The sequence below is a fragment of the Mustela nivalis genome (genome assembly GCF_964662115.1).
Source record: "Mustela nivalis genome assembly, chromosome: 17".
NCBI classification, from domain to species: domain Eukaryota; kingdom Metazoa; phylum Chordata; class Mammalia; order Carnivora; family Mustelidae; genus Mustela; species Mustela nivalis.
In genome coordinates this window covers 57773781-57801610 of record NC_139036.1, presented here as the reverse complement: position 1 = coordinate 57801610, position 27830 = coordinate 57773781, and the positions used below count along the sequence as shown (strand labels likewise).

Here is a 27830-nt window from a genome sequence, read left to right as displayed (position 1 = left end):
GGAAGTGGCCCGGAGCAAGCCGGCTAACGTTTGCCTTTCGTCGCCTTACGGGCAGTCCTGTGCCACGGTTTAGGCGAGCCTTCCCGGCCGTGGGGGGCCTCGGCATCTCCCAGCCTGCGGTGCCGAAGTGCTGGACCTTCTGTACAGAGCGGAAATGATGCCGAAAATGACAGTAATCTAAGGGCGCCTGAGGAAAGAGCGTTTCGAGCTGGGTTTTCAAAACAAATCTAAGCGCAAGCGTCAGGCCTGCCCGGTGCAGGGAGGGACTGGCCCGCCTCGGGAGTGCCGCCGCAGGGGTCAGGGTCCCCCAGCACCCGTGTCCTCCCCACCCCAACCCCCACCCCCACCCCCGCAAAGGGGGGTCCGAGAAGGCGGGGCACGGGCAGGGGCTCCGCCCTGGGGCGGGGCGCGGGCGGGGCGCGGCGGGCTCCCTCGGGGTCCCCGCGGGCGGGCACTCGGGCGGCCGCGGCGCGATGGAGGCGCCCGCCGAGCTGCTGGCTGCGCTGCCCGTGCTGGCCACGGTGCTGGCGCTACTGCTCGCCTGGCTGCTGGTGCGGCGCGGGGCGGCCGCGAGCCCAGAGCCCGGGACCCCGGCCAAGGCCCCCGGGACCCCCGCACCTCCCTGCGCCCCAGAGCCGGCGGCCGCGCCGGAGGGCCCCGGGGAGCTCCAGGGGCCGGGGGAGCGAGAGGCGGCGCCGGCGGAGGCGGAGGAGCAGGCCGCCGAGGCCAAGCAGGTACGGACCCGGCCCTCCTCGGTGCCCCTCCCCACCTCGGGGCCCGCCTCCCCCTCCCCCCAGCTCAGGCGGGGCCGGGGACCGGGCTCCCTGCCTGGGGCCGACTGTTCCCCAGGAGCGCAGATCCCGCCGAGCAAACTCGCCATGGCCCTCCCCCTCCCAAGTGCCTGCGAGCGCCGAGCCTATGGGAGTTGTGTAGTGTGTGGTGCGGGCGCTCCACTTCCCGGTCCCGGCTCCCTCCTTCCCAGGCTCGGGTCACACCCACCCCTCGCCCCGCACCCCTCCGGCCCGCGGGTTCCCGGATCCACGTGCATGTTCACGATCTGCGGTGATGAGAGTTGTCTCCATCATGAAGAAATGGTCATACTTAGGGAAAAAAATGCTGATTTTTCCTGTTAAACCAATGTGAAATCCAGACTCCAGAGCCACTGAGGTCTCGGGGTGGGAAGCCACAGGGCGGGGCCGAAAGAAGAGGCGTTGAACAAACGCGGTCCTTGTATGGTGCTTGTCAAACTGCACACGTGCTTTGGCACCTCTGCCCCGGACTTGCAGATAAGCCAGGCCTGGGGGGAGTGGAGGAGAAGGTGAAAGCTCCGCTGAGCACCCCCGAACCGGCCCTCCTGCTTCTGCCCCCTCCCAGTCCCTGCGGTCGGTCCCTGAGCTCTGTCCTGACCTCACGCCTTGCTTCCTTGCTTCGGAACGTCAGGAGAGATGTGCGCCCATCCCCCGGCCCCGTACACTTTTTCCAGTGCTGCTCTTTACATTGAAGCCTACTTGGCCACCATGAGACACACTGCCAGGATTTCAGCGCCCTCGACCCCGGCAGGCTACCACTCGGTGCCTGAGTCTGCTGGACCAGAATGCCTTGCTCTTACTCCCGAGCCCCTCTTCCTGCAGGGGAGGACGGCTGGGACAGTAGAAACCATGAGCAGGCTGCTTGGGGGCCCTGTCAGTAGAGTATCTGCGGCGCCCTTTAGAATTTTGCTGGACACTGTGGTTTACAGGGGAACGAACCCTTGAGGGGAGAAGGCCATGAGGCTGGGCCAAGGCGTGGCTTCTCTTTGCCAAGTTAAGCGTGCAGGGACCCCTCTGAGCAGGCGCTTTGTTTGACAAGTGGGTGACTAATTGTGTCATGAGAGCGGATTCTCAATCCGCCTGAGGAGGGCTGTCATATTCCTCCCTCCCCCGTCCCCCCGGGGGCCAAGGACAGAGACTCTGCTTAATGGAGGCCCAGCTGCCCTTGCGAACCTCCCCGGCCAGTGGCAGGTAGGGTTTGGGGGACCTGTGCTGGTGTGTTAGGTGGGGCTTCTGCCTGCGCTCACAGCCTTCTAGGCCTAGGAGAGATGTGGGGGCCCTTCTCAGCCAGCCCCAGTTCTCAACCAGCCCTGCTCCCACGGTTTACACAGGGCCCTCGAAACCCCAGCAGCAAATTCGAGATAGAAGTTTGCAACGCCGCCCTTAGTGGCGCTCAGTCAGCATCTCGATCCCCTGGACAACACACTTCTGAGAGAGCTTTGCACAAGGCCTGTGGGGTCCTTAGCAGTTCCAGAGCTGGTGAGCAGGACTCAGCGTCCCCAGTCAGGAGCAGCCAGAGGACAGTTTTCCTCATTAGGAAAATGCTTGTCCTGTGGGGGTGAGTGGGTGCTCGGAGGACAAAGCCCATCACAGGGGTTCCCACGTGGGGCAGCTGCCACATGACTCTGAGAGTTGAGGCTTGGGTCTCCCCTCCCTGTGCGACAGCCGGTCCTGAGATTATCCCAACGTAAGCGTTACGTTTAAGTCCGTTTCCCTGCCCTTGTGGGTTCAGACCCTGCTGAGTTGCTGAGCCCCCCCTCAACTCCAGCTAGCAAACGGTCGTGGCTGTGCCTCAGGCCTGGGGTCAGGTGCTGGGGGGGACACATACCACTGTCCCCCACTGCTCTGCCTTCCCGGTGGTGGGATTAGCCCTGCAAGAAGCCGCTAAGAAATTGTCTGTATATGGACGTGGGGTGGGTGGGGGCATTTTTTGAGATCTCATTATCATATTGCTGGGCCTGGAAAGCGGGTAGAAGGGCCCTGGGGAAATGGGGGGTGGGTGGGAGGGAGTGGGGGGACTGCAGAGCAGCCACCTTGCCTAACTAATGGCACTTCTTCTGATCCAATCATCTTTCTGCCCTGCCAGGCCCGGGAGGCCCAGGGCAGCTGCTGCCTCTGACTCACAAAGCTGATTATTGCAAAGGATCTGGGGCCCAGGGAAGCAGCCCTGGGTCATCGGGGAAGTGGCCCCGCTGTGCTGGGAAGCAAAGTAGCGTAATGGACTGAGGCACTGGGCAGCCACTGAAGAAATGGGGGGTGATCCGCCGGCAGGGACAGGCAGGCCAAGCAGAGGGCAGAGCCGTATTGTTAGAAGGTCTTTCTTGTTATGTCTCCTAGGGGTGGGCAGCTGAGGAAGCATGATAGGCACGCCCCTCCCTCACAAAGAATCATGACCAACAATGTCACGAATAAGAGCTGGTCCCTTTTAAGGCCAGGAAACTGTGCCTTTGGGTGCTGATGTGTAGGCTGCAATCTTAGGATAGCCGGGCTTCTTGCGAAATGGAGGTGTGGATTCCAGCAAGGCAATGTCAGAGGATTCCCAAACCATGGTCAAGGTGAAGGTCAAGGGTCACTCGAATAGTGCTAGATTTACATCCGTGCCAGAACTCAGACTTCTTGGCACTCTGGGTCCTCGCTCTGCTCAGCAACGGAGTAGGGACAACGTCACCACACACAGAGGAGGCAGGGAAACTCGTCTAGATTCAAGACTAAAGAGACAAGACAGACAAATGCCATGCCTGATCCTTGATTGGATTCTGGATTGGGGCTGTGGTGGGGAGCTATCAAGAACATCTTGCAGGTAGCTGGGAGATATTTCAAAGGAATGACTTATGAGATCATTTTATTGCATCGATGCTCAATTTCATGCATGTGGTGCTGGTGTTGTGATTAGAAACATGTCCTTGTTCTTAGGAAGATGCATGCCTAGGAGGCCGGAGTGGCTCAGTCTGTTAAGCAAGCATCTGCCTTCGGCTCAGGTCACCATCCCAGGGCGCTGGGATTGAACCTCTTGTGGCCGAGCTCCCAGCTCCATCTGCTTCTCCCCCTGCCACTGCCTGCTGCTCCCTCCGCTTATGATCTCTCTCTCTGACAAATAAGTAAACAAATAAAATCTCTAAAAAAATAAAATAAATTTTAAAAAGGAAGGTGCATGCCCAAACATTGAGGGACAACATGTCACGATTCTAACAGTGACACATCTATGCACGCACGAGAGACTGGAAAGATGGCAAAACGTTAACAGCTGGTGAATTTAGGTGAAGGGTGTCCGAGTGTTCATTGTTTCATTCTTCTGATTTTTCTGTAAGTTGGAATTTCCCAAAACACACTGCTGGAGAGTACACTTATCTTGATGAGCCCTGAGAAATGTAGAGAGTTGTTGAATCATCATATTGTACACCTAAAACTTCTATAACACTGTATATGAATTATACGTGAAAAAAAAATTACAGTGTTGGAAAAAAGAAACCAGTGGGGGAATTTCTCAGGAAAGGGCTTGGCTTTTCAGACACTCTGGTGGTGGTGGTCTGATTGAGCCTCCTTTGGCTGCCCTCACTATGCAGCTAGACCCTGGACCTTTTCCCAGGACCCCAAGATCATGACCCGAGCCAAAGGCAGACGTTTAACCAACTGAGCCACCCAAGCGCCCCCGTAGTTCACCTTCTGAAGTTATCCTGCTGTTGGGTCCATGCTGTGTCCCTTACCCTCACCATCGTCCTCACCGCAGGCGTGTCCCTGTGCCCCCCACCCCCTGCAGAGGCCACGGAATGGTTTAGGAGACGGTGAATCCACTCCCGCATCATCTGTCCCGACCTTCGTGGTGTCCACATGGCCCCGCTCTCTGTTCTCTTAACAAAAGCGCAGAAGCCAGCTGGTCGAGGGCCAAATAGATATCTGGCAGTTGTTCATATCACTTTGGAATCTTGTCTCAGTCAGCTCGGGCTGCTATAACAAAATACCACAGACTGGGAGACTTAAAAAGTACAGATTTATTTCTCGCAGCTCTGGAGGTTGGCAAGTCCAAGATCAAGTACCAGCCAATTCAGTTCCCAGTAAGAGCCTGTTTCCTGGCTCACAAGACAGCCGCTTTCTGGCTGTGTAGGCACGTGGTGGAGAGAGAGCTCTCTGGTCTCTTCCTCTTCTTATAAGGACAATAATCCCTTCCTGGGGACCTCACTCTTAGGACCTCACGCACCCTAGTTACCAACAAAGGCTCCGCCTCCAAATACCATCCCACTGGGGCTTAGGGCTTCAACATAGGAATTTGGGGAGGATATAGACACTCAGTCTGTAGTAGGTCTAGTGATTTGCTGGGAAGGAAACTGGAAATACTCCAAATGTCCATTAATTAGGACGTTGAGTTAATTAGCAAGTTGGTAGAAATAAGTAAGGAAAAGTGCAGAACATAAAACAGTGTGTTCACAGTAATTACAGTCATAAACATCCCCGGACAGAGGACGATGCCCAGAGTTGCGAACAAGAGTTCAGTGTTTGGAAGTGCAAGAGGGTGCTTTATGCGAAGTCGTTCTGGCTCGTAATTTTTTTTTTTTTTCATGTGAGAAAGATGTCCAGGGACTTTCCTAATGGCTCAATTTTGTTCTTTCTTCCAGAGATAGTCTTGTTTGCACACAGAAAATGTAGCCGTCGGTTAGAATTTTCTAGAAGTAGTGAAGCTGCCTAGCTTCAGAGGGAGGGTTAGAAGGGAAACGTGGAGAGTGCGCCGTTTCAGACAGTCTGTCCGTACGTAGCCCTGTTCTTTCCTGGATGGTCGGCCTCAGCCGCCGAGTGGGAGGGCTGAGACGGCCCGAGACAAGCGGTGGCTGTGCTTCCTGAGCAGTGTCCGATACCTGGCGGCTCAGGCATTTCTGCAACAACCGGAATCCGACCACGCTCGCTTGGCCGCCGTTAGGGACAGTGCACGAAGCAGGACTTTGCTGGGGTTCAGAAGCCTCCTCCTGGAAGGGGTGCTCTATGTGGACAGAGTAGTTTGCTGCTCGGTCCGAGCCACGAAGGAGGTCTGGGATGCTGTCTTCCTGCCCTCCAGCGTGGGAGAAAGAAGGATCGGTCACGTCCTCCTGGCCATGGGGGCTAAGGAACAACAAATGAGATTTAACGGGTTCAGGGGAAACCCGGTGTGAGAAATCACGGTACCCGTTCACCTAATATATTTACCTAGGAAGGACTTGGGAGAAGAACCTCTGGGCCTCAGTTTCCTCAAGTAGAAGGGGTTGGACTCAAACCATCTCTGATTTGTCCTAGAGCTCTTAGCAGTCATGGGCTTTCCCATTACCACTCCTGTTTCGTGGCCTCTGTGTGTCTGGCAGGGGAGAGAGTGTGTGTGTGTGCGCACCTGTTTCCAGTATTTGCAAGGAAGAACTCCTTGCGTTCATTGTTAACTCTGGCCAACCTGACCTTCACTGGAGACAACCCTGGGCATGTTCTCAGCCAGAAGCTAGCTCTGTGACCTTGGTATTACTCATGTGTCTCCTGGCCGGAGGCTGATGTACTAACGGCTCAGATTCTGAGATCAATCCCGAGACAAGCAAATCCCTCCAGCACAGTGGTGTCCTATGAAGATTAGTAAACCCAGCTCCAGGGTCAAATCATTCTTATCTTTATTCTTCCTGAAGTCTCACCAGTTCCTGTGCCCCTGGTTGAGGCTACCTTAGAGACTTTAAACCCGGGGCACCCGTCTTCTACTAAGATCCTTAAAGTTGGGGTGCCTGGGTGGCTCAGTGGGTTAAGCCTCTGCCTTCGGCTCAGGTCATGATCTCGGGGTCCTGGGATCGAGCCCCACATCGGGCTCTGTGCTCAGCGGGGAGCCTGCTTCCCCCCACCCCCTGCCTGCCTTTTGGCCTACTTTTGGTTTCTATCCCTCTCTTTGTCAAATAAATAAATAAAGTCTTTAAAAAAAAAAAAAGGATCCTTAAAGTTGGTCCTGGTGAAAGTTCTTCAGCCTGGCCGGTCCCCAGCACAGCCGTTTCCTTTCCCTTCACCCCTCTTGTCCTGGTCTTGGCAGTCCACGGGCTCTTCTCCCTGTGCTTTATCCCCCGCCCCCCATGAAACCGTAGACACAAAAATTCCACCTAATTCTTGCTGAGAAGGGGAGAAGGTATGTTTCTGCCCCTGGGTGGTTTTGTTTTTGGTTTTTTTGTGAAGCTTTCGATGCCCTCCAAATCCTCTTTTGTAGGAACAATGCCAAAAACCGTTGATCCGATAGGATTGGATCTGGCATGCTTGGCCATGGGAGCAAGAGAGCGTGTGTAGGGCTGGTGAATGTGCCCTCAATGGGGATAGGAGGTCGGAGTCCAGGATGGCCTTTTTAGTCGGGCTGGTTGAACTTGGCCCTGCAACCCCACTCTTCCCTGCGCCCCCGCACGTTGTGTGCTGGGCACAGTCTACACCCCATCCCCCAGCTCTGCCTCAGGAGTCAGCCTCTTCCCCAGAATTCCCCAGTATTCTTCCTTTGTTCTTTGCCCGTGCTGGAAGAGCTCATGCCCGTATCAAGTGGACGGCTCATTTCTAGACCTGTCTTCTAGAACGCGCTGGCCACTGTCATCCTCCTGATCAGTGGCTGATGATGCCCAGGCTCTCCTTGAGCTTGAGCTTGACCTCACATGGCTGGCTGCCAGTGGTTGTCCGGTGAGCCCCTGAGGTCCCCTGAGACCATCGTATCTGTTAAGGGTTCTTGACTTCTGCCCACCATGCATGCCCTTGGCTCTGCCCTGCCCCCACCGTTCTTCACCATCTGTTTGGAGTTCCTCCGTGGCCCCCCCAAAGCTGCTTAGGCTGAAAGCCCACACAACATCCTTGTTTTCTTATTTTCTGGCCCAAAGTCCCTCCATCAGCGAGTCCCGTCACCTCCGTCTCCAGGCACCATCTTTATCACATGGAATCCACATCCGCGGTTCCTGCTCCATGCCCTGCAATGGCTCCTGTCACATGCAGAATAAATTCCAAACTCTGAGTGTGGTCCCTGCAGCCAGCCCTGCCTCCGGTCCCCATTGTCCTGTGCCCCCTCCATCACTGGTCAGGCTCTCAGACTCCCTAGGCCTGCACCTCACCTGGAGCCCAGGGTTAGCTCTTCGCTCTGCCTGGCAGCCCCTTCCTGGCCTAGACTTCCACACAACTTTTCCTTCACCTTGCGAGCCTCTGTGTCCCTGAGCAGCTTCCAAACAAGAAGTGCGCCGACCCCTGCTCCAGCACGCCACCCTCTCTCTAGCTCTCTTCACAGCACTGAGGTCACCTTTTATGTTTGTCTCCATTGTCCGCTGCAGCAGGATGTCGGCTCCAGAGAACAGGTCTGCCATGTTCACGGCCACAGCCCCAGCTGCAGCAGCAGGCTCAGCACACAGCAGGCTCAGCACACAGCAGGCTCAGCACACAGCAGAGCCCAGCCCCTGCTGGCGAGTGCATCAGCTGCAAGGACAGCAAAGAGAAGGAACAAGGCAGATGCTGCCTCCTCGTAGCACACCCTGGGCAGCAGGCCGAGGCCATTTCTCTTCACGCCCCAGGCCTCGTGCGTCTTGTCTGCACGCACTAGAGCTGTGTGTCGCGCCCCAGAGCGGCAGACTGCTCTGTAAGGTGGTGAGCTCCCCGAGGCTAGAAGTGTTCAAACAGAGACTGGATAACTGGCAATGCGTCAAAGGTTTTATCAGCTAGGGTTTTGTCTTGGGTCAAAGCCACATTAGATCAGTGGTTTTCTCATATTTTTAAAAGCACGAGATACCTTTCTTCTTCTTCAATCTTAGGTGGAAATCCAGGGCATAAAGCAAAAGCAGAACTGCCCTGTGTGTGTGTGTGTGTGTGTGTGCGCGCGCGTGCGCGCGCCAGGCCGAGGGTCTTGGCCCTTCTCTTCCCACCTCCCTCCGTACAGCAGTTCCCTTCCATTCCACCCCCAGTGGAGCTGCCGAGGCAGATTTTTAGCCTGCCGAGGCCAGGATAAAAACTGAACTCAAAACCATCCTTGCCGGGTCCTGTGGCCTCAGAGGAGCCTGTGCAGACAGAGGAAGGAGGAGCACCCAGAGGTGAATAGGGGAAGGCAGACCGTGTGCCCAAGGTGACCCCAAGTTTCCACCCACCACCCCACCCCCAACCGTGGATAGCACTTCCCAGTACGCACTGGGGACTAAACTTCCTGAGGCAGGAGAACCTCAGAGCGGGGGATTATTTGAATTGAGCATGGCAATGGTCATTTTAGGGTTTTAGTAGGAAAAAAAGTCATAAAGCTGGCATTCGAAGATGTTCTCAGAGCCAGCGAGTTGGAGGAGAGTAAGGTCAAGGACATGGTGCCCTGTCGGGCCCTGAGGGACTGGCAGGAGCGTGGAGCGTGGGGGCAGTTGAGAAGTCCAAGTGGAGAAGAAGCAGCAGGCGTGGGTCACCATTCCCAGGCCGTGACCAAGTGTCAACGATGCTGTGGCCACTGAGAAAGTCTGAGGAGTTGAGAGGGGCCACTTTAGGAGAAGAAGATGTCAGTTCCTTGTCTTGGCGGGGGTGGGGGGTACCTTATCCAGCTGCAAATACGGATGTAGAGGGCTGGCCCACACGTCCTTGGCCTGGAGCTGTCACTTAGGCGCCGGTGGCTGAGCTGCTGAGACACACGGGTGGAGAGAGCCCGCCGTGACCTCTGCTGGCCCGCCCTCCCCATCCAGCGTGGGCGGTGTGGGAGCTGGCACCAGCTCTGTGCCCTCTGCTCGCCCGCGGCGGCTGCCCTCTGAATGCAGAAGATGAACAGCCCGATTGCCTAATGGAATCTGTCTGGAAGGGGGGAGAGCGCCGTCAGACCCGCTGGGCCTGCGGTGGGAGCCAGGAGGGAGCCCCGTACCCGCACCCCGCCGCGGGCCCTGCAGTGGAGGGGCCTGACCCAGGCTGCGGAGGAGTGCACGGGCCCCTGAGAGCTCCCTGCTCTCTCTGCTGGCTGCGGCAGGGTAGCGAGGGACAGGCATCCCGTGCAAGTGGCCCCGCGGTCCTCTAATTTCATCCTGGATTAACCGGGTTGGGGGGGGGGGGCCTGTAGCCACAGCCCGAATCAGCTCTGGTGCCCAGTTCCAGGATCCCAGCGAGTCCTGAGTGCGAGACCCCAGGGCAGAAACATCTTCTCGGGCAGACACAAAGATGTCTGTTTCTCTCTCTCGCTGTCTGCCTCTTCCCCACCCCGGTCTCCGTCCCTCTCTCTGTCTCTCTGTCCCCCTCCTCTGCTTCAGCGCTGTGTTCCGGATCGCGGGAGCAGCCATATGGCGATGTGCAGCTGCAGGTTCGCGCTGGCTCCGAGAAGCCTCCCTCCTTGGCCTCCGGGAGCCCCTGGCCCCCGTGCTTGGCCTCTCCCCGCCGAGCCATCCCCCGCACTGGGGGAAACGGCTGAATTGGAGACGTGTCCCGGGACATGTGAAGTCAAACTGTGGGCTCTGGTCAGTGAGGTGAGGCGTTGGGTCCCAGCCCAAGACTGCCTTGGGGACCAGCCGGGATGAGACCGGCTGTCGCTCCCAGAGGGCGTCGCCAATTCACGGTTTTCTCAAAACCGACGTACTTTCATTAGAGCTTGGTGTGTCGGTTTGCTAGGGCTGCCGGAACAACGAACCACACACTGGGCGGCTCGGAACACAGACATTTCTTTTCTCCAGAACTACAAAGTCCCGATGTGGGCAGGGCCGCTCTCCCCCGAAGCCTCTGTCCCTGGCACGCAGGTGCCGACTTCTCGCCGTGTCAAGGGGTCTTTCCATGCGCACACACCCCCCTGGTGTCTCTCACCTGGGTCCTTTCTTACAGATTTCCTCTTAAAAGGACACCAGTCAGATGGAGTTGGGGCCTCCCCCGCTTACCCATGCCATCAGCCTCATTTTAACCGAATTCCTTCATCAAAGGCGCTCTCTCCAAACATAGGCACAGTCTGAGATACTCGCAGGTTGGAGCTCAACCTGTGAGTGTGGGGAGGGACCCAGTTCAGCCCACAGCACAGGGTACTCTGCAGCACGCTCAGGACCGAGGGCACTGACCAGAAATCCACAGTGATCGAGTGTGGGGAAGCCAGCCAAGGGTGGGTGGGAGTCAGACCTCGAGAGCCCCAGGGGCTCGCCTTCAGCCAGGCCAGCCAGGCCTTCGCTGATTCACTCAATAAACACTGAGCTGGAGGCCAGAGTCCCTTCACCTCCCAGTTGAGGCCTGACGTCTCTCGCCCGCGCTTTGATCCCCCTTCGTGGAGTTCTTCCTGCCTCCCACCCTGCCCTCACTACGCCATTCCCCTTTCTGCTCCCACAAGGCTGGTCTCCTCCCATTTCTCCCCATTTTAAAGCTGCCGGCAGCCCCCCCCCCCAGGTGCCTTGTCCCTTGTAACATCTCCCTCGTCCAAACCCTGCTTCCCAGCCCCCCGCAGTCCCCTGCAACCACACCAAACTCCAGCAAGTCACTGCGGAAGCCGCGAGGCTCCCTGCCCAGCGTCCCTTCTGCAGCCTCGCTTTTCCCTTCAGGCTCCCCGAGCTGCCCTCGGGGCCCCTCTCTTGTGTTGCTTAGACACACAGTGTGTTCCAGAAAACATACCTTCAGAACTGCCCGTGCTAGAGCAGAATGGAAGGCGGGACGTGTGGCAGGAGGGAAGGGCAGAGGTGCAGCCTTGCTGACGACCGGGTTGCCCCGCACCGCCCTCCTTCATGGTCATGAACACCGGTCACCGTCTGGAGGCAGAGAGCCCTGGAGGGAGGCCGATGGGCCGCACGTCCAGAAGCGCGACCATCTTTGTCCCAAGCGCGCTGGGTACCAGACCCGCCCACCCTATGACCGGTATCAGCACTTCCGTTTTTCTGTCGGGTACACATTTTTTATAAAATAAGGGCAAAATGCAATAAACAGTGTTTTGTTTAATCATGGACTCCGCTCCATTATGGTGATGTCATCTTAAAGTTCACCAAGTAACCCGGACAAGCCTGCGGTGGGGGCTCTCTGCGGTGCCCAGGGCCCAGCCCTCAGCCGTGGCGCTCTCCCGCAAGGACTTGACCTGTTCTGGCCTTGCAAAGCGGGCTGTGAGCAGTCTGTTGCGGGAGGGGGTCTGGCCGCCCTGAGGTAGCTGGTGCCCAGCGGGCCCACGGGCTTCAAGGGGCATCTTCCGAAGGAAGGGTACAGAAACCAGTACATGGCCAACCCCACACTGCTTTCCAAACTTCATGAAGTCTCCAGTAAAAAATCTATTTTAAATTACATCCCTGTATATAAAGACACAGCGCACCAGAAACTTTATAAAACAGTATCTCCGTCTGCCACACACATTGCGCTATTTATCTGTCATTTAATTCCGGGATACAGGGGTACCCCCAAAGTCTTCATGCAGTTTTAGTTTTTAATAACTTGAGGAGTGTAAATGCTACAAAGTTACAGCACACATCCGTTGAATATTTACTTATTTAAATTCCTCTTATACTTAGCTTCCTGACATTTGAATGCCAAGTTTTTCATTTTAATCTTCGTGCGCGCCCGAAGCACTGGTGGAGGAGGCCTTTCCCACGGGCACCTTGGGGAGCTGGTCAGCCTCCCTTAAAGTCACGTCCAGGTCGTCAGGTGTGTGTCAGATTGTCGTAAGATCAAAAGGCTGGAATCACAAAAGCGATTCCTCAGTCGCCGAACCTCGGGCCGTGACTATTTTTTTTGAATTTTGTGAAAATCAGCTGGAGCCCTATCTAGCCCCGGACTGTGGTAATTACACGAATTTGAATGAGCGATAGCAATATATTTAAAATGAAAATAACCTCTCCAGTGTCATCTTCTGGTATGTTTGTAGCTTCTGAAATTCTTAAAGCTGAAAACCACACTAAGATGTGGGTTGCACATTTAAAAAAAAATATCAGAAGCTGGGCTCCTGGGGGGCTCAGTCGATGAAGCATCCGCCTTCAGCTCAGGTCATGGTCCCGGGGTCCTGGGATGGAGTCCTGCGCGTCGGGCTCCCTGCTCAGTGCGGAGCCTGCTTCTCCCTCTGCCTCTGCCTGCCGCTCTGCCTGCTTGTGCTCGCTCTCTCTCTGTCAAAACAAATAAATAAAATAAAATGTATCCATCAGTAGCGACCTCTGAATTGCTTTCCTAACCTGCCAACCTGCCAACGGGATCACAGCCACAGTTTAAGCAACAGCCAAGTCAAGTGCAAGATTGAAATATAGACCAGCGTCTCCCCAGGAGAGTGTTGGCAGGTCTGCTTTCACCGTGTCCCTTTGCGGTGGTGGGGTTGGCCTCGGCTCTTGACGTTCTCACCTTGGATGGCAGTCACTGTGTAGCTGTCTTCCCACCTGCGTCATGACATCCTTGTGGAAGGGACTGCGTTTATTTCTCTTTTATCTCGGTGTCCCGCACACGTAATGGGAGAATCCACCTCCTCTCTTTATTAGCCCTGAATGGGTTAATGGCTGTTTGTCTCTTTTTTTTTTTCCTTTTCTGTTCCTTAAAAAAAAGAAATTAGATTTCATAGTCCAGCAGATTTCAAGTTCAGCTTATGTAGTATTTTTAAAACATGTTAAAAATATGGGTGGCTCAGTGGGTTAAAGCCTCTGCTTTCGGCTCGGGTCATGATCTCAGGGTCCTGGGATCGAGCCCCACATCGGGCTCTCTGCTCCTCAGGGAGCCTGCTTCCTCCTCTCTCTCTACCTGCCTCTCTGCCTACTTGTGATTCTGTCTGTCAAATAAATAAAATAAAATAAAATCTTTAAAGAAAAAAAAACATGTTAGGAGTAATTAATGCATATTCGTGCGTATTATTAGGAAATCCAAATAAACAAATGTATCAGATGAACAGAGAAGGGCCGCCCCTCCCCCCTAGGTAGCCCCACCCAAGGTGGCTCCACCCCCAATGGTAGCTCCGCCTCCCAAAGGTAGTGACTGCTAACAGTGCCTTGCCATCCTTCCAGAAAAACTTTCGTTAGCATTTAGGAGCATGTGTGTGCACTTCCATTTTTGTATTTACACCAAGAAGCCTGTCCCCCTCACACCGTGCTGCTTCTTGCTTTTCCTCTTGGTAATTTACCTGATGCTTTTCTCACATCGGTTTGTACCGCCGCCTCCTTTTAAAGCACAGGGCTGCATGGCACAGGCACACTGTGATATATTCAGCCTGGTAATGTCGTGGTGAACACGTTAACCAAATATATTTACTGGTAAGACATTTCACTCTAAGGATGAACATTTCCTTGTTTCCAGTTTGCTGTGTTTTCTACTGCACACAATTAGAGCCCTTGTATAAAAACATGGACAGGTGGTTTCCCAGTCCAGAGCAGATCCCCAGAAGTGGGTTTGCCGGGTCAAAGGGGTGTCTCCTTTTCCTGCCTCCCCTGGAGAGGCCTGGCCCCCTCCCCGCAGCCACAAAGACGCTTTGCTGTGCAAAATCCGGGGGGCGTCACGGCGGCCCTCGTGGCAGCGTAGCTCTCCCATCTCACTGGTGCTGAGTTTGCTGGACACTGTTGCCAAGTACAAGTCCTGCTCCTGCCTCCTGCCCCGCTCCTCCCAGCTGCATTTTGTGGGGTCCAGAGAGCGAGAAAGTCCCAGAAAACTCAAGGCCTTTCAGGGTTTGCTACTTGTGACTGGCTGCTTCGCTCACTGTTTTGTGAGCGAGCCTGCTGCGGGCCACTCCAGGCTCCTGCTCTGGGAGCCGAGTCCCAAAGGCCCAGGCGTGCTGCTGTCTCCACCGGCTGTGGGCGGCTCCCTCCTGTGTGTGCTGCCCTCGCTGAACCTGCGGGTCTGTCCGTGTTTGCCCGCCGCTTCCCATCACGGTTCCCTGGGCCGCGCGGACCCTCAATTCCCTATAGCTGGAGAATCCGTGGGTCCCTGTCCCGCCGCGCCCCCCCCAGCATTCCTGCATGGGAGAGCGCCGGCCCTGAAGGAGGTAGAGCCCCAGTTTGGGGAAGATGGATGCTGAGCCTCTTAGGGGTACAAACGAGGTGCCAGGAGGCAGAGACGGAGTCTGCGCCCACGAGCGCCGCTCCCCTGTGATGGCCCAGCCTGGCCCCGGGCTGCAGATGGCCCGCCAGCCTTCCTCTGGTGCCTTTTGTTCTACTCACTGGCGCAGGGTCAGGGGCGGAGCGTGGGTGGGAGTCCCATCCCATGACCTGGACGGCCTCCAGACGCTTTGACAGGCACCCACGCAGAAAGGGCAGAGGGACTGAGGTTCAATGGTCAAAAGCCTCCCGGTCGTCATCTTGGCCACGCGGGGGTGTTTACACAGAGATCGTGCGGATTCCACTGGTTCCTCCCCCCAAGGGTGACCGTTGCCACCCCCAACCCCGGTCAGGTGGCTTTCACCAAGGAATCAGGCACCTGCAGGACGCATCAGAGGGACCGCCTCCTGCTCCTCCGGGTGCCCAGGGCTGACTCCCTCCTTGCCTTGCAGGAGGAAGAGGAACCAGAGCAGGAGGAGGATGGCGGGGACAGCCCACCCCAAGCAGGGCCTGAGGAAGAAGAGGGTGAGTGGGACCCGGCCTCCAGGGCGTACCCACCCCCCACCCCGGCCCGGTCACCTTTCCTCTTTCTGTCCCCACCTTCCTGTCTCTGAACTGTGAGCTGTCTCAGGCTCTGGAAGGCCCATCTCGCCAGTAAACCAAGCACCCTGACCCTGCGTTTCCTGCCCTGCCCCCCAGCGCCCGTCCCATCACTGCTCGAGCACTTCAGACAACCGACGTCTCCCCTTCCATCTGATGGAGGCGAAAGCCACTCACAGGGCCGCTGCCCACGCGTTCTGCCCCGTGACAAGCTGACTGGCCGCACCTCCCCACCATCAGACTCCCGCCCGCCAGGAGAAGGGAGCGGGAGTGACCGGGAGCATTTCAAACACTGGCCAGATTCACACCTGACTGGGTGGCCAGCGCGGTGGGCTTGCCCTGGGCACCCCCCGGGGGCCAGTCCCCCGGACAGACAGAGACACAACCACACGTGGCCTGGGTCTCTGCTGGGCCGTCGTGTTTTATTTCTTTAAAAACACACAAACGAACAACGAACAGAACCAACATGTCAACATTTGTTAAGTCTGGGGGACTTATTACTTGGCCTTTTGTGTACGTTTGTTTCTTTTTTCTTTTTTCTTTTTTATTTGACAGAGAGAGACAGTGAGAGAGGGAACACACGCAGGGGAAAAGAAAGGTGGGGAAGCAGGCTTCCCGCAGAGCAGGGAGCCCCATGCGGGGCTTGATCCCAGCATCCGGGGATCATGACCACAGCTGAAGGCAGATGCTTAACAACTGAGCCACCCAGGCACCCCTTTTCTTTCTTATTTTTTCCTTTTCCTTTTATTTATTATTATTTTTTAATTATTATTATTTATTTATTTAATTTTATTTTTTGTGTTTGAAATATTCATCATTTTTTTAAAAAGTGAGACTGTTGCTGTGACTTTCACTGCTGGCAGGGGCAGTGGAAAGAGAGGGTTGCAGGAATGCCCTGACCACGGCTGGCGTGGGTGTGTGGCCCGCAGCAGGGCAGTGCTGGGGGCCCCACAGCTCCCCCCTGAGGCCCCATGGGGCTGTGGCTTGTCAGTACTGCCTCAGAGGAGAACGGAAGGGCAGGCAGCTGCGCAGGCCGGTGGTGAGGGAGCCTGCTCTCCTGCTCTCCCCAGAGCTTTTGGTTCTCCTCCATCATCTGTAGGTTAGAGATGCGTGGGACTGTGGCCCTGGCGTCTGTCCCTGTCTGGGTGGCCCCAGGCGCCTGCAGGGATGCCAAAAGTCGGCATCCTGTTAGTGACTTGGGGACACCAACAGGGACCAGAGCCAAGGCTGCCAGATGCCCCAGGCTAGAACGAGGGGAAGCTCACCAGCCTCACACCCAGCCCTGTGCCTCGTCAGGAGCCCTCCCCCTTCTCTGACTGCTGCCCCCAGGAGACCCCCCATCCCCCAGTGTCTTCCTGGCAGCTCTGACAAGGCGAGGGAGGGGCGGGAGGCGAGGTTTATGGCCGCAGCTGTCAGAGGAAAAGAGGACCAGCCCCCAGCCCCTCCGCAGTGAGCCGCTCAGCTCTCAGGCTAATTGATTAGTGCCGCTCAGAGGCCCTCCCTAAGCGACCTGGTGATTCACAGAAAGCTGCAGGAGGAAGTCCTGCTCCCAGGGGGCCCTCCCATCGAAACCTCTGGGCCAGCAAAATTGGATGTGACTGTTATCCCTGGGTCCACCACATACGATGTGATTAAGTGAAAGCCTTTTCTAGTTGTTTGTTCTGCCTGGGCCCGAAAACAGGAGACTAATCAGACCTGCCCCATAAATGGAAACCTTGAGTCGTACCCAGCTGGCAGAATTTTTTATGTGTTATTTTTCTAAAACATAGCAACACAATGACCTTGATGTTGAAGCTAATTGGTTTTCTTTCTCTGTTGCCTCTTTCTGAGATCCGGAATCTAGGGTCGGCTGTGAGCTCATTCTGAGACCGCAGCCTCTGTGGGATTACGCCCCTCAGGCAGGCTTTCGGGGGCTTTCCTGATCCTCAAGGACTCAGGCCCCTCAGACAGCAGCTCTGACTCACTCAGCAAAGTGCCCAGATCCCCAGATGCAGACAGCCCATACCGGTGCTGCTGGAAGCTCCCCGTTCTATGGACCCACAAGGAATGGAACTTTCCAGCCTTTGCTTGTCAACCTGAGCAGAGCTCAGCCTGGAGGAAGAGCCGGCCAGCGGGGGGGCTGGGGTCCCCAGTGGGGAGGGATGGGGAGAGAGTCCTCTGTTTCTGGGCCAGGCCCCTAATCCATCCAGAGGAAGAACCAAGCCCCTCCCCCAGTGATGTCCTGGCCCCTCCCCTCCATGATGTCCTGCCCTGCCCACCCCCCATGTCCTGGCCCCTCTCTCTGCCACCCAGTGCCATCGGCCTCCTTGCTTTGCTAGATCTGTCTCCCCAGACACCGCAGGCTTCAACTCATGGCACCCCCTCAACTACCTTCCATAAAACCTTTCCTGATGCCACCCCCGCCCCCAGAGAATCTTCCCGGCAGCCCCCTCCCTCCCTCCCACACCATGTCGTTTCTGCAGAGCACTCACGACCGACTTCCAACTGTATCTGACTTCTCTTTACTTGCTGTACGTTTTATTTGCTGCGAGCACAGCGCTCACTAAATATTTGCAGAAAGAACAAAGAGCAAAGGAATCCTTGTGCAAATGGAGTAACTTCTTCCCAAGGCAAGGCTTCAGCCTTGCTCTCTGGGCAGTTGGCCGGGATGAAGGGGCCATGAGAGAGGACGGTGGAGCCGGCCAGCCTTCTCCTCCGCGAGGGTTTGGAGAGAACACGGTCCCCACCATGTAACATTTGGGTTCAGAATTTGCATCCAGAACCTTCCTCCCTCAGCCCAGAGAGCAGCTGAATCCGACGGGCCCAGGCATCCCCCCCCCCCCCGCCAGCCTGCCTGATCAAGCCGGACAGCCACCAGCAGGAGGCCAGGGTGGCCTGGGGCAGGGTGCCCAGGCGTTTGAGATTCCTGGCACTGGAGTGACAGAGCGGTAAACTCTCCAGAACAGAACTGAAAAGGTCTGCGCCTGCACGGGAGGGCGATTTGCTGGCCTCCGCATTTCCCATGCTCCTTTCTTTACACCTTCATGGGAATTAGACAAGACAGGTCATTCTGTGAGGGGCGGCTGGGGCTGTGTGCCCTACACCTGCCGGGCCTCGCTTCCAAGGGGCTGTCTCCTCCCTGATGCTCAGCCCAGGGCGATGCTCTGGGGACACTTTCCTCTTCTGTCCTGCAGCCCGCGCCCATGTGCCCAGCCCTTGCCCTGGCTCCCTGTCTCACGGTCCTGCCTCCCTCTGCCCAGACCTCTGGTGTGCCCTCATCAGGCCTCGAGATGGTTTGTTTGTTCTAAGGCAGCTAGGAGTCTGCCCTCAGGGGCTGGCAGATCCTAGCACACCCACCCGAAACCAGTTTTGATGCCCGAATTCAAGACGGTGTGGAAATGCCACAGCACTCTCCGGTCCTACCGTGGGCTGGATGCGTTGTTCCAGATTTCTAATCACTGGCGGGCAGCCCCAGGCCCTGGAGCTGGAGGACCCCAGCAGGAGGCTTGGGAGTCCCTGTGCCGTCCCAGGCACCCTCCTGCCGGAGGAGAGGCAGGGAGCCCGGCAGCCGGCCCAGCCTGCTCCCTCCGGTGTGAGTCGCCCAGCAGCAGCAGTGGGCGGCCTCAAAGGCGAGGGTGGACCATCCTCGCAGGCGGCAGCTCGGCCGGAGCCTTCGCTGGAGAGGGGCAGCCAGACAGACCTGCGGACAGCTCAGCCCGGTGTGGGAAGGGAACCATCACTGGGAGGACGGAGCTGTGCTGTTTAAGGAGGGGGACTGGTTTCTCCCCAGCTGTTAAAATTTTGTCTCCGGATCCCCATTTGGAGTTCCTCAGTGGCCGTGGGATTTCACAGAAAGGCTGTGGGAGGAAGCCCTGTCAGGCGAGAAGAAAAGTTGCCACCGCCCTCTCTGAGGCCTGGCAGCACCTGTGCGGGCACTGGGGTGGACGGGGCCGGGGTGGGGGGGGAGGGCGGTGAGACCCCCTCTGGGCGAGACGGCCCTTTTGAAACTAACAAAAGGGGAAGGGGACCCTGAGTCTGGGGGAGGCCGCCTAGCACTCAGACCCTCCCGCTGCCTCTGACCCCATCTCCTCTCTGCAGGGGGAGAGGTCTTCTCCTTTAAATACAGCCCTGGGAAGCTGCGGGGAAACCAGTACAAGAAGATGATGACCAAAGAGGAGCTGGAGGAGGAGCAGAGGTAGGGCCGCCTAGCACTTTCCTCTTCGGTCACGGTCACGCGGTGCAGGGGGAGAGCGGAGGGGGCGAGCCTGCAGCAAGCCGCTGCCCCAGCCGCTGCCATGCCCCCACTTTTGGTTTAGGGGTTCTTTCCTGTCCTGGCTGTCCTCAGATAGTCCCCTTGGGGTGCTCCGGGGGTGGGGGGAGGAGGGGAGGGCGGCTGAGCCCCTCTTCCGCCCGCCTCTCTCCCACTCAGAAGGGAAAATCGAGAGGCCGAGCGGCCGGCCCTTCCCTCCCAGGGCGAATTCCTGACAAAACCCATCGATCACTTGAGACCGGGCGATTCTTCCCGCTCATCCACTTGGCAGCCCCCCTCCCCCTCCCTCCCTCCCCTCCTGCCCAGCGTCTGAGGTCCGTCTGCATCTGTTCTGCTCCACGGGGCTCCCACACAATGGCAGCTGCCTAGCTTCTCAGTTTTAGAACTGGGGCCCCTCCGCCCCCGCCGGACACCCACTGCGCACCCGCGGGCCTCCCTCCATCCCGCCAGGGTGCTAAGGAACGCTCTGGAAGCAGCAGGACAGCTGGGGAGAGAAGCAGTGCTCAGACCCCCAGCCCAGCTGTCTCCTGCACGCTGCCAGCCGGCCTGGGGCCTGGCGCGCTTCGGTTCAAGCGGGAATTGAAACAGGAACCCAGGCTGGGCTGCCAGGGTCACAGGCGGCAGGAGGGCGTATTCGAATGCAGAACTCCAACAGCCGTTCATTGCGGCTGGCCACGGCACTCGGGGTCCCTCCAAGGTCAGAAGCCGTTCTGCCCACGAGAATCCCCGTTCCCCTGTGTCAGCTGTCCCCAGCTCTTCCAAACCCGGCCTGGAAGGCTCTTCCCCTGGAGCAGAGGGGGTGGTGGCGGCGTAGGCCCAGCCTGAGGAAGACCCGGAGCAGGAAAGGTGGCCTCCCGCGGATCCACGCCCCTCCCCTAGGTGCTGGTGACGCTGCTTCTGGGTGTGACCCGCTTTGCTGCCTTTATATTTCAGGATTGAGCTGACCTCTGACCTCACTTCCCTGTAGCAAGTTCCTTAGGTCCTGAGCCACACATATTCTTGCAAATCCTTTTGGTAAGGAGACTGAGGCCCTAGACCAGTGATGCTTCCCTCCCCCTGTCTGTTAACGTGTCCCCAACATGACTGACCGAGTCTAAACCTCCCCTCCTCCGCCACCTTCATTAACCAGTTGGTACATTCCGGGCACCAGCACGGGGTGGGGCGCCCTGTGACCCGGCCCCTGCTCCCAGGGCTGCAGGGTTCTGGGAGCCCAGGGGACCTAAGTCCCCGGTGGGCCTCGAGCACCCGCTGGTGGGGAGCTAGCGCCCCCTTGTGAGGCTGGGGCCGAACTGTCGTCCCCCTCGGGAACCTCTGGGTGTCGCCCTGCCGCTTTGTCCTGCCGTAAGAAGAAAGACAAAAAAACAAAAAAGAACCCTGTGCTCCTGAGTGGTGGGTCAGGCAGGTTTTCCGGGGCAGAGGAAGGGGTGGCCGGGTGCAGTCCTGGTCGGTAAGCTCAGTGTGACCGCAGCACGGCCACTCTTTCCGTTTCCTGTGGTCTGTGGAGGCTTCCACACCCCTGTGGCCAGGGCGAGTCATTGCAACAGAGACCACGTGAGCCACAGGGCCCAGAAGAGTCAGTATCGGGCCCTTTACAGGAAACGTGTGTGGCCCCTGGATTAAGAATAGGGAGGGCGGGGTGCACTTGAGGTCCCGCAGAGGTCCCCGTGGACGGAGCTGTGGCCGGGAAGGCCCGATTCCCAGGGCTCGGGCAGGTGCTCCCTGTGGCTGTGAGGAGCCACTGAAACAGGAAGGACAGGGAACGGATGCCAGGCCTTAGGCTGCGGGGTCGGATGCCGCCGACCCTGAGCTCTGAGCCAGGACTGCGGGAAAAGGGGGGGAAAGTCTGTCCTCTGTTGTGTTTAGACAGCAGACTCCATCAGCCACGGGGCTCTTTCCCGAGGGGTCCTGTGGGGAGGGCTTCTCACGCACCGATTGACATTTGGCTATTCCGTGAGGTGGAGACTGTGCCCCGGGGCTTCTCTCGGGGTGAAGGAGGCTGTGGCCCAAGTGGAGGAGGGGCCGGTGGACGCCATGGCCCTTAAACACAGTCCTCGCTCCGTGTGGTGCCGTCCTCACCGGGTGCAGCTGGAGTTCATGTCCATCCTCATGCCTGCCCTTCCCAGCATGCTCCCCGTGGCCGTTGGACGCATCTGCCTGTGCCGCCTGCCTGCCTGCCTGCCTGCCGCCTCCTGCCCCTGCACGCAGCCAGCCCACGTGGCACTGCATGGGGCTGCTTGACCACACCTCTCCTGCAGCCGCTTCCGTCCCTCTTGTGGTGATGCTTGGGGTTGCAGAGGCTGGCGCCTGGGCTCCTTGTCTCCACTGACAGCACGGCTCGTTCCCGTGTGGCCCGGGAGCGCCGGCGGGTGCAAGTGCGTTCTGGTCCCAGCTGTGGGTAGGACACCGCCCTGGAATTCCAGTGTGGAAACAATCCGTCTGTTACCGTCCAACACTGAAACCACAGGCCAGCGAAGTGTGCTTTCTTCTTTGCCTGTCAGATTCTTTCCGACCAAACGCTGCCTGTTTCTAATTCCTCTCCTGGCATTCTGGGTCCCAGCTGAGTTGCAAGTAAATGCCGCAAATCCCTGACTTTAAAAACTTCTCAACTCAGCCAACAGAGCAGCAGTAGGCTGAGCCCGGGGACTCAGTGGTCACGTGATCCCGCATCCCCTAAAGCCTCACTTCATAAATTTTCAGGGCATAGCACTTAGGAAGCGGGACTAAAATCAAGACCCCAGATCGTTCCTCTGCGTGTTTAAATGGACATTCCCATCCTTGGACTCGCTCGCAGGTCAGCTTCCTTCTGCCCGAGGGGCTGAACACGGTCGGGTTAGCGAATCCACAGCTTGTCGCCGCCCAGGGAAGAGCGTGTTCTGTCCCCTCCTTCGGGGCTTCTCCTGGGGCTCAGGGCCCCCTTCGCCTTGCCATGCCTGGCTGGCGGGGGTGTGCGTTCCCACCGCAGTCTCTCTGGGAGGGGCCGCATCCAGCTTCCGAGCGTGGACGGGACAGTGGGCTGGCCGGCTGCTGACGGCTCCTCCGGCTCTCAGAGCTTGGGAAGCTAGTGAGCTTGGCAGGAAAAAGAAGAAGCGCCCCTGCCCACTCCTGTGCTTGTACGCCATCTGTTCTCCCCACCTTCTGGTCCAGAGGAAAGTGTAGACCAGGAAGGCTCTGATACGCAGGAACCTGGGACCCCAGCTCCCACTGCCATTCTGAAGGTCCTCAGAATGTCCTGACCTTTCTGGAGGGGGACACGACTGTGGTGGAGGTGTTTTGAACTACATCACAGGCAGGGTGTGGGGAAGAGGCGGGGGAACCCAGGCTGTGGGATATCCTGGCCTCTGCAACCGGCTGAGTCGGCCAAGGCTTGGCCAGTGTTAAGGTCTAGAAACACGCGAGACTCTGACCTCCAGGAGAGGGCGCCAGAGGAACAAAATCGGATCCCCTGCGATCCCTTGATGAGTCCGTGTGCTGCTGGGTGTCATTTAGAAAAGGTGGACGTCCATCCTAGGGTGTCAGTTTCCCCAGCGGGGACAAAACCCTGCTGGCAGGAATAGGGAGTAGTCAAACTTGACAGGATGGGCCCAGTAAAGCACAGAGCCAGAACTCAGAAGCGCCCAGTGTCTGACCTAGAGTCTGCCCTGCCCACCAGCCCAGAGAAAGGGCCTGTCCTGCCCAGAGACAGCAACCGCCTGACCTAACTCAACAGTAGTTCATGGACTCCGGACTCAGAATGGGGTGTGGCAGGCTGCTGAGGTCCTGTGCTGAGTCAGGCCAGCTCTGGGGAACAGAGTGTCCTACTGCAGGTGACAAGAAGCCAACTGCCCCGTGACCGAGAAACCAGTGTCCAGCATCTGCAATCCCAAACATCCTCCTCCTCATCCGTGTTTCTCGTGTCCTCCCCCACAATACTTGTTAGATGGAAGAAGTAAAATAAATTATCTTTTCTCCCTATTTCTCTTTACAGAACCGAAGAATAATGAAGTTATCCTTAGCCTCCTGCTAAAGGCTTTTCCTTTTGGCATCTAAAAAGCTTGAGAGTTAAAATGGAAATCCCCAGAGCAGAGCCGTACAGGCTCTGGCCGGCATAAATCCGCGGGGACCCAGACCCTCCATCAGGACCTGCCCCTCGGCGGGGAAGGTGCTGGGAGTACCTTGCCCCCCGCCCCACCCCGGGTAGAGGTGTTCCTCCCAGTTGGTGTGGATTGCTTGGTTAAGCCAGGGTTTTGTAGACTTTGGTCTTTCTTATCGCTGAACCCCGCTCTCCACTCACCCTTCACATCTGTGATGTCCCCAGTGACGGACACCTTGTCATTGCAAAACCATTGTAGCTGCATTCCAGTGCCTCCCCGACCCTCTACTGGCCTTCTCCATCACTGGAGCCAAAACGAGAAAGACTCTGAGGCATTCCAGACAGCTGAGGCCAAGCTCCTGCGCTCTTAGCCGGCTCTGGGGTGGCTGACTGTCCTCCTCTCCCTGGGGGCCCACTTCCCTCTCTCTGGCTGGCTGGCTCGGTGGCAGGGGGCGAGCGATGGCATGTTGATGGTCCCAGAGCAGGGAACCAGGGCCGGCCCCATATCTCTGTTGCCCTTAGTCTCTGCAATCCGGTCGTCTTGGAGCTCAGAAGCCTTTTCCCTGACGCTCTTACCAGCTCAGCCAAATCTCCACCTTCGGCAGAAGCAGTAGGAAGAGTGCGCCTGAAGTAGATTTCTGGACGATGCCGTTCCCTAGAAGGTGTCCTAGACAGATCAGAATTTCATCAGATAGTGAGATCAGTCCCAGATCCATTTCTTGGAGTTTTATACTGGACAGTATTTATACTATATGAGACTAATCGGCAGTTTTTAGATGTGTTGGTTAAAACTTTTTTTTTTTTTTTAAGCAGTAAGTTTATAGAGAACTTTTTTGCCATTTAATGGAAGGCCAGGATGCCGACCTCTGAGGCAATGTTACATTCCCAGTGACCTCCTCCTCTGGGCTTAAAAGCTTGGGTTTTAGGGGCGGAGAGCAGACCAGGCAATAGTGGGTAAGCCACGCTAAGCCGTGTGACGAGGAGATGTGCGCTTGGTGGCACACATGTCCCCACACAGCAGTAAGAACGGCCCTGCCCAGGCTGGGATCTTACGGATCCAGTAAGTAGGTGACTCCCTCCAGGTTAGTTATCTAACTAGTTAGTTGTCTGGACTCTTCCTGCCAGGGCCTTGTAGGCACCAGGCCTCACATACTCCTTGGATCTGTGCATTCGGCCTTTGTTCAGCCCAATAAACTTGGAGTAGATGATCTCGGTTACTGTGTGTTTTTTCAGTTTTGCTTTGTTTTTTAAAAAATAATCTCCTTTTGAACCCATTAAAATTTGAGCTCTCTCTCACTTTGAATGCCTCTTGCTCTCTAGCCTAGTCCAAGCCATAGATCCACTCCTGTTAAAAGTGCCCAAACACCACAACCACCAAAAATATCTGGGAATCTGTGGTCGCCCGGGATGGGGAGATGCTGATTTCATCCAAGGAGCTCAACACACACGCTTTCAGTTCTCAGTGCTGTCTTCGGACGGTGGGGTACCAAACACCTACGGCAGGCTCCTTCTCCTCCAGATGGGAGAACAGACCGTAGAAAGCACATTCGCGGGGTGACAAAGAGAGGCTGGGGTTTGGGACTTCAATGTTTGAGTTTCTAGATGCTGCTGTAGCCAGAAAACCAACTTCTGGATGGGAGACATGGGGTTCCCACAGAAGGAAATCTATTGAGACGCACGTGTAAGACCAGATGCTCAGACCCCAGTCCGGCCCCGGGCAGCGTTCTGAGTGCTGGGTGGCCGGAGGTTGTGCCAGAGCCCAGCCACGTGGGACCTGCCCGTGTCTGTGGCATTGCCAGCTGCAGGGAGAGGCTGAGAGGGCCCAGGAGCAGGGTGTGGTGGCCCGGAGATAACGCAGAAGACAGACGCCAGCCGTGCAAACAGCCGGCACGGGGACGGGAACCGCAGACGGTCCCTGCTTTCTGAGGAAGTCTTGCCCCACCCTTTCCAAATGTTTGCGCTCCTGGGAGTTGCCCTGTGCCAGTCAGATGGTGTGGCGGAGCCTCACAAAAACAGCAGCTGGTCAGTCCCAGCAGCCCAGCCTGTGCGGGCCGGTCTATGGCAGGAGAGGCAGGACCCCCGCTGGCCATAAGGTATCTGCGCAAATCAGGAAAAGGAAAAGGTGCTGAGCCCCTTCCCCTACTGAGTCCCCTGCTGAGACCCCATGCCAGCTCTGAGTCAGCCCCCGTGGGCCCCTCCACGTGCGCCCCCTCCGTCTCGGCCGGCCATGGTCTTTGTCCTCATCCCTCTAAATTAGACTGAGGCCGTCGCTAACCTGTTTCTTCGGGGGCTCGCTCTCCAGCCACCTAACAGAACGGGCCTCTCCTCGTTACCTCCCCTGACGTGCGAGGTCAATGCTCAAAGGGGTCCCAAGGGGAAACAGGGGCACCGGAACCCACACGGTCACTCGCGTCCCCAGACCTGCAGCGAACACCCAAGACCTAGAGCCGGCTTTTAGAACCTTCCAGCTGAGGTCGTTGAGCTTTGAGTGCGTTTTGGTGCGGTTTGATTCTCTTCTTGTCCTGGAAAGCAGACTCAGCAGTAGCGGATAGAGCAGGGCCCCCAGCGCCCCTGCCACCCTGGGCTCGGAGCACCTTTCTCCTCTCTCTCTGTCCTCTCTTCCCCACAGAGTGCAGAAGGAGCAGCTGGCAGCCATCTTCAAGCTCATGCAGGACAACAAGGAGACATTCGGGGAGATGTCCGCTGGCGATGTGCAGGAGCAGCTCCGGCTCTACGACATGTAGATGGCCTTCGTCCGGCGAGGTCCGGGCCCTCCCATGCAGACGTCCGCAGGCTCCTTCCCTCCCCCAGACATAGCTGCAGAGGTGGATGGCACTGATGGTGCAGTTCCCACAGCTTAGTCCTCCTTTTATAGGAATCGGGATCACGGTCATCAGAGTTAGACGCGTTTGCCAAGAGAATGCTCCCCGCAGTTCCGGAGGCTTCCAGAAAGCCTTCTGAGGCAGAATGAGGGGGCAGCGTTGTTAGGCTGGACACCCAGGCAGCAGGACCTGTTACCCATCTTCTGCACGATGCCCCCGAATCCTTTCCACACCAGGTGCGGGCAGGTGGGGGGGAGGGGCACTGTGCCCAGGGATGCGAGCTGCTGCCTGTCCCAGGCTCGGAGCGTGCTTTTAGCAAAAACCCTAACTCAACCCCTCAACACCCACCTTCCGTGCTGGAACTGATCAGTGCCCTCAGAGCTGGGACCCGCAAAGAGCCCCTCCCATTTAAGCATGACACGGACTTCCCACTTAAGGAAGGGAGGCTCGTTTGAGTGTTTATAACACACCCAGCACTGTGCCCCTGCTAGAGAGAGACATCAAAGATGCAACATGGTGCCCGCCTATAAGGGAGACGAAGGTCTTCGGGAGAAGACAGACATGTGTGCAGGGAAAGGGCCTTTCCACAGACAGCACGCCGGAAAACCCCAAAATGGCCTGATGGGGACGGTGTCTGGGACAGCTCGGGGGCTCCGTAGGTTCCTGGGGTCCGCCAACGTGGGACGAGGGGATACAGCGGTTCCTCCGTGCTGCACAGGCCGTTTCTGTTCCATTAGCACGAAAGCTCACAGCAAACGGAATTCGGGAGGGTCTGGTGAGGAGAGAACCTGCGAAATTCTTATAAATATTTTGTATTTGCTGGAATAAAGCTAAATCAGTACAGTGAACTCAAAGAAGCAGTGGCCTTTTGCGCACCTGACGTCAGTGATGGCGGGAGTGAGTCCCTCTCCCTTCCTCTCGCTCGGCGCTGGAGTTCTCCCCGGCGCCTCCCTTCTGTGGCCCTGACTCCGTCTGCTTCCGTGTGACAATCTGCATGGAACGGGGAGCTGACCTCTGCGTTCCAGCCTAATGTCTGTGGTTCTTTCTTTGTTAAAAATCATCTTTTGTCACTGCTCTTTTTTTTTTTTTTAATCTGATTTTAAGAGTTCTTTCTTCCCTTTGTCATCTCCCAGCGACCCCTTCCCCATCATTGCAACTCCCCACCCACTGGGTGCGGTGGCAGACCGGGCCACCATCCCGGGGCCACCCTGTCCAGTGCGTTGCCCTGGTGCCGGCTGATGGGCTTTCGTCTTCTGCCTGGATCCTTCTTCTCTGATGACACCAAACACGAAGGACTCCTGTGTACTTGAGTCAAAATCCCCAGGGCTCTGGAAAGTAAACTCAAGGAGCTTTCATACCCTTGGATCCACTAAGACGGTG

The 27830-nt window shown here is 57.1% G+C and overlaps 1 protein-coding gene and 2 long non-coding RNA genes across 7 annotated transcripts; 2 read left to right on the top strand and 1 right to left on the bottom strand.

Moving 5' to 3' along the window:
* The first annotated feature begins 422 nt into the window (after positions 1–422).
* MXRA7 (matrix remodeling associated 7) lies at positions 423–27298 on the top strand. 5 transcript variants are annotated; one of them, XM_082705301.1, is made up of 5 exons: positions 424–734; positions 15163–15235; positions 19388–19484; positions 20493–20573; positions 23524–24836. In XM_082705301.1, the coding sequence occupies exons 1-4, from the start codon at positions 474–476 to the stop codon at positions 20524–20526; spliced, it is 465 nt and encodes a 154-aa protein (XP_082561427.1). In that variant the 5' UTR covers positions 424–473; the 3' UTR covers positions 20527–20573; positions 23524–24836. The 5 variants fall into 5 exon arrangements, with proteins under 5 accessions (XP_082561430.1, XP_082561428.1, XP_082561427.1 ...); XM_082705304.1 differs by lacking the exons at positions 20493–20573; positions 23524–24836 and adding an exon at positions 22257–23516 and having other exon boundaries at positions 423–734; XM_082705302.1 differs by lacking the exon at positions 23524–24836 and having other exon boundaries at positions 423–734.
* Positions 1122–6729, top strand: LOC309850841. The gene is made up of 2 exons (XR_014304465.1): positions 1122–4045; positions 6546–6729. It is a non-coding gene; the product is annotated as an uncharacterized lncRNA (long non-coding RNA).
* On the bottom strand, positions 11640–13218 carry LOC309850840. Its single transcript, XR_014304464.1, has 2 exons — positions 13038–13218; positions 11640–12808 (listed from the first exon to the last, which is right to left on the bottom strand). It is a non-coding gene; the product is annotated as an uncharacterized lncRNA (long non-coding RNA).
* Positions 27299–27830: the final 532 nt, after the last annotated feature.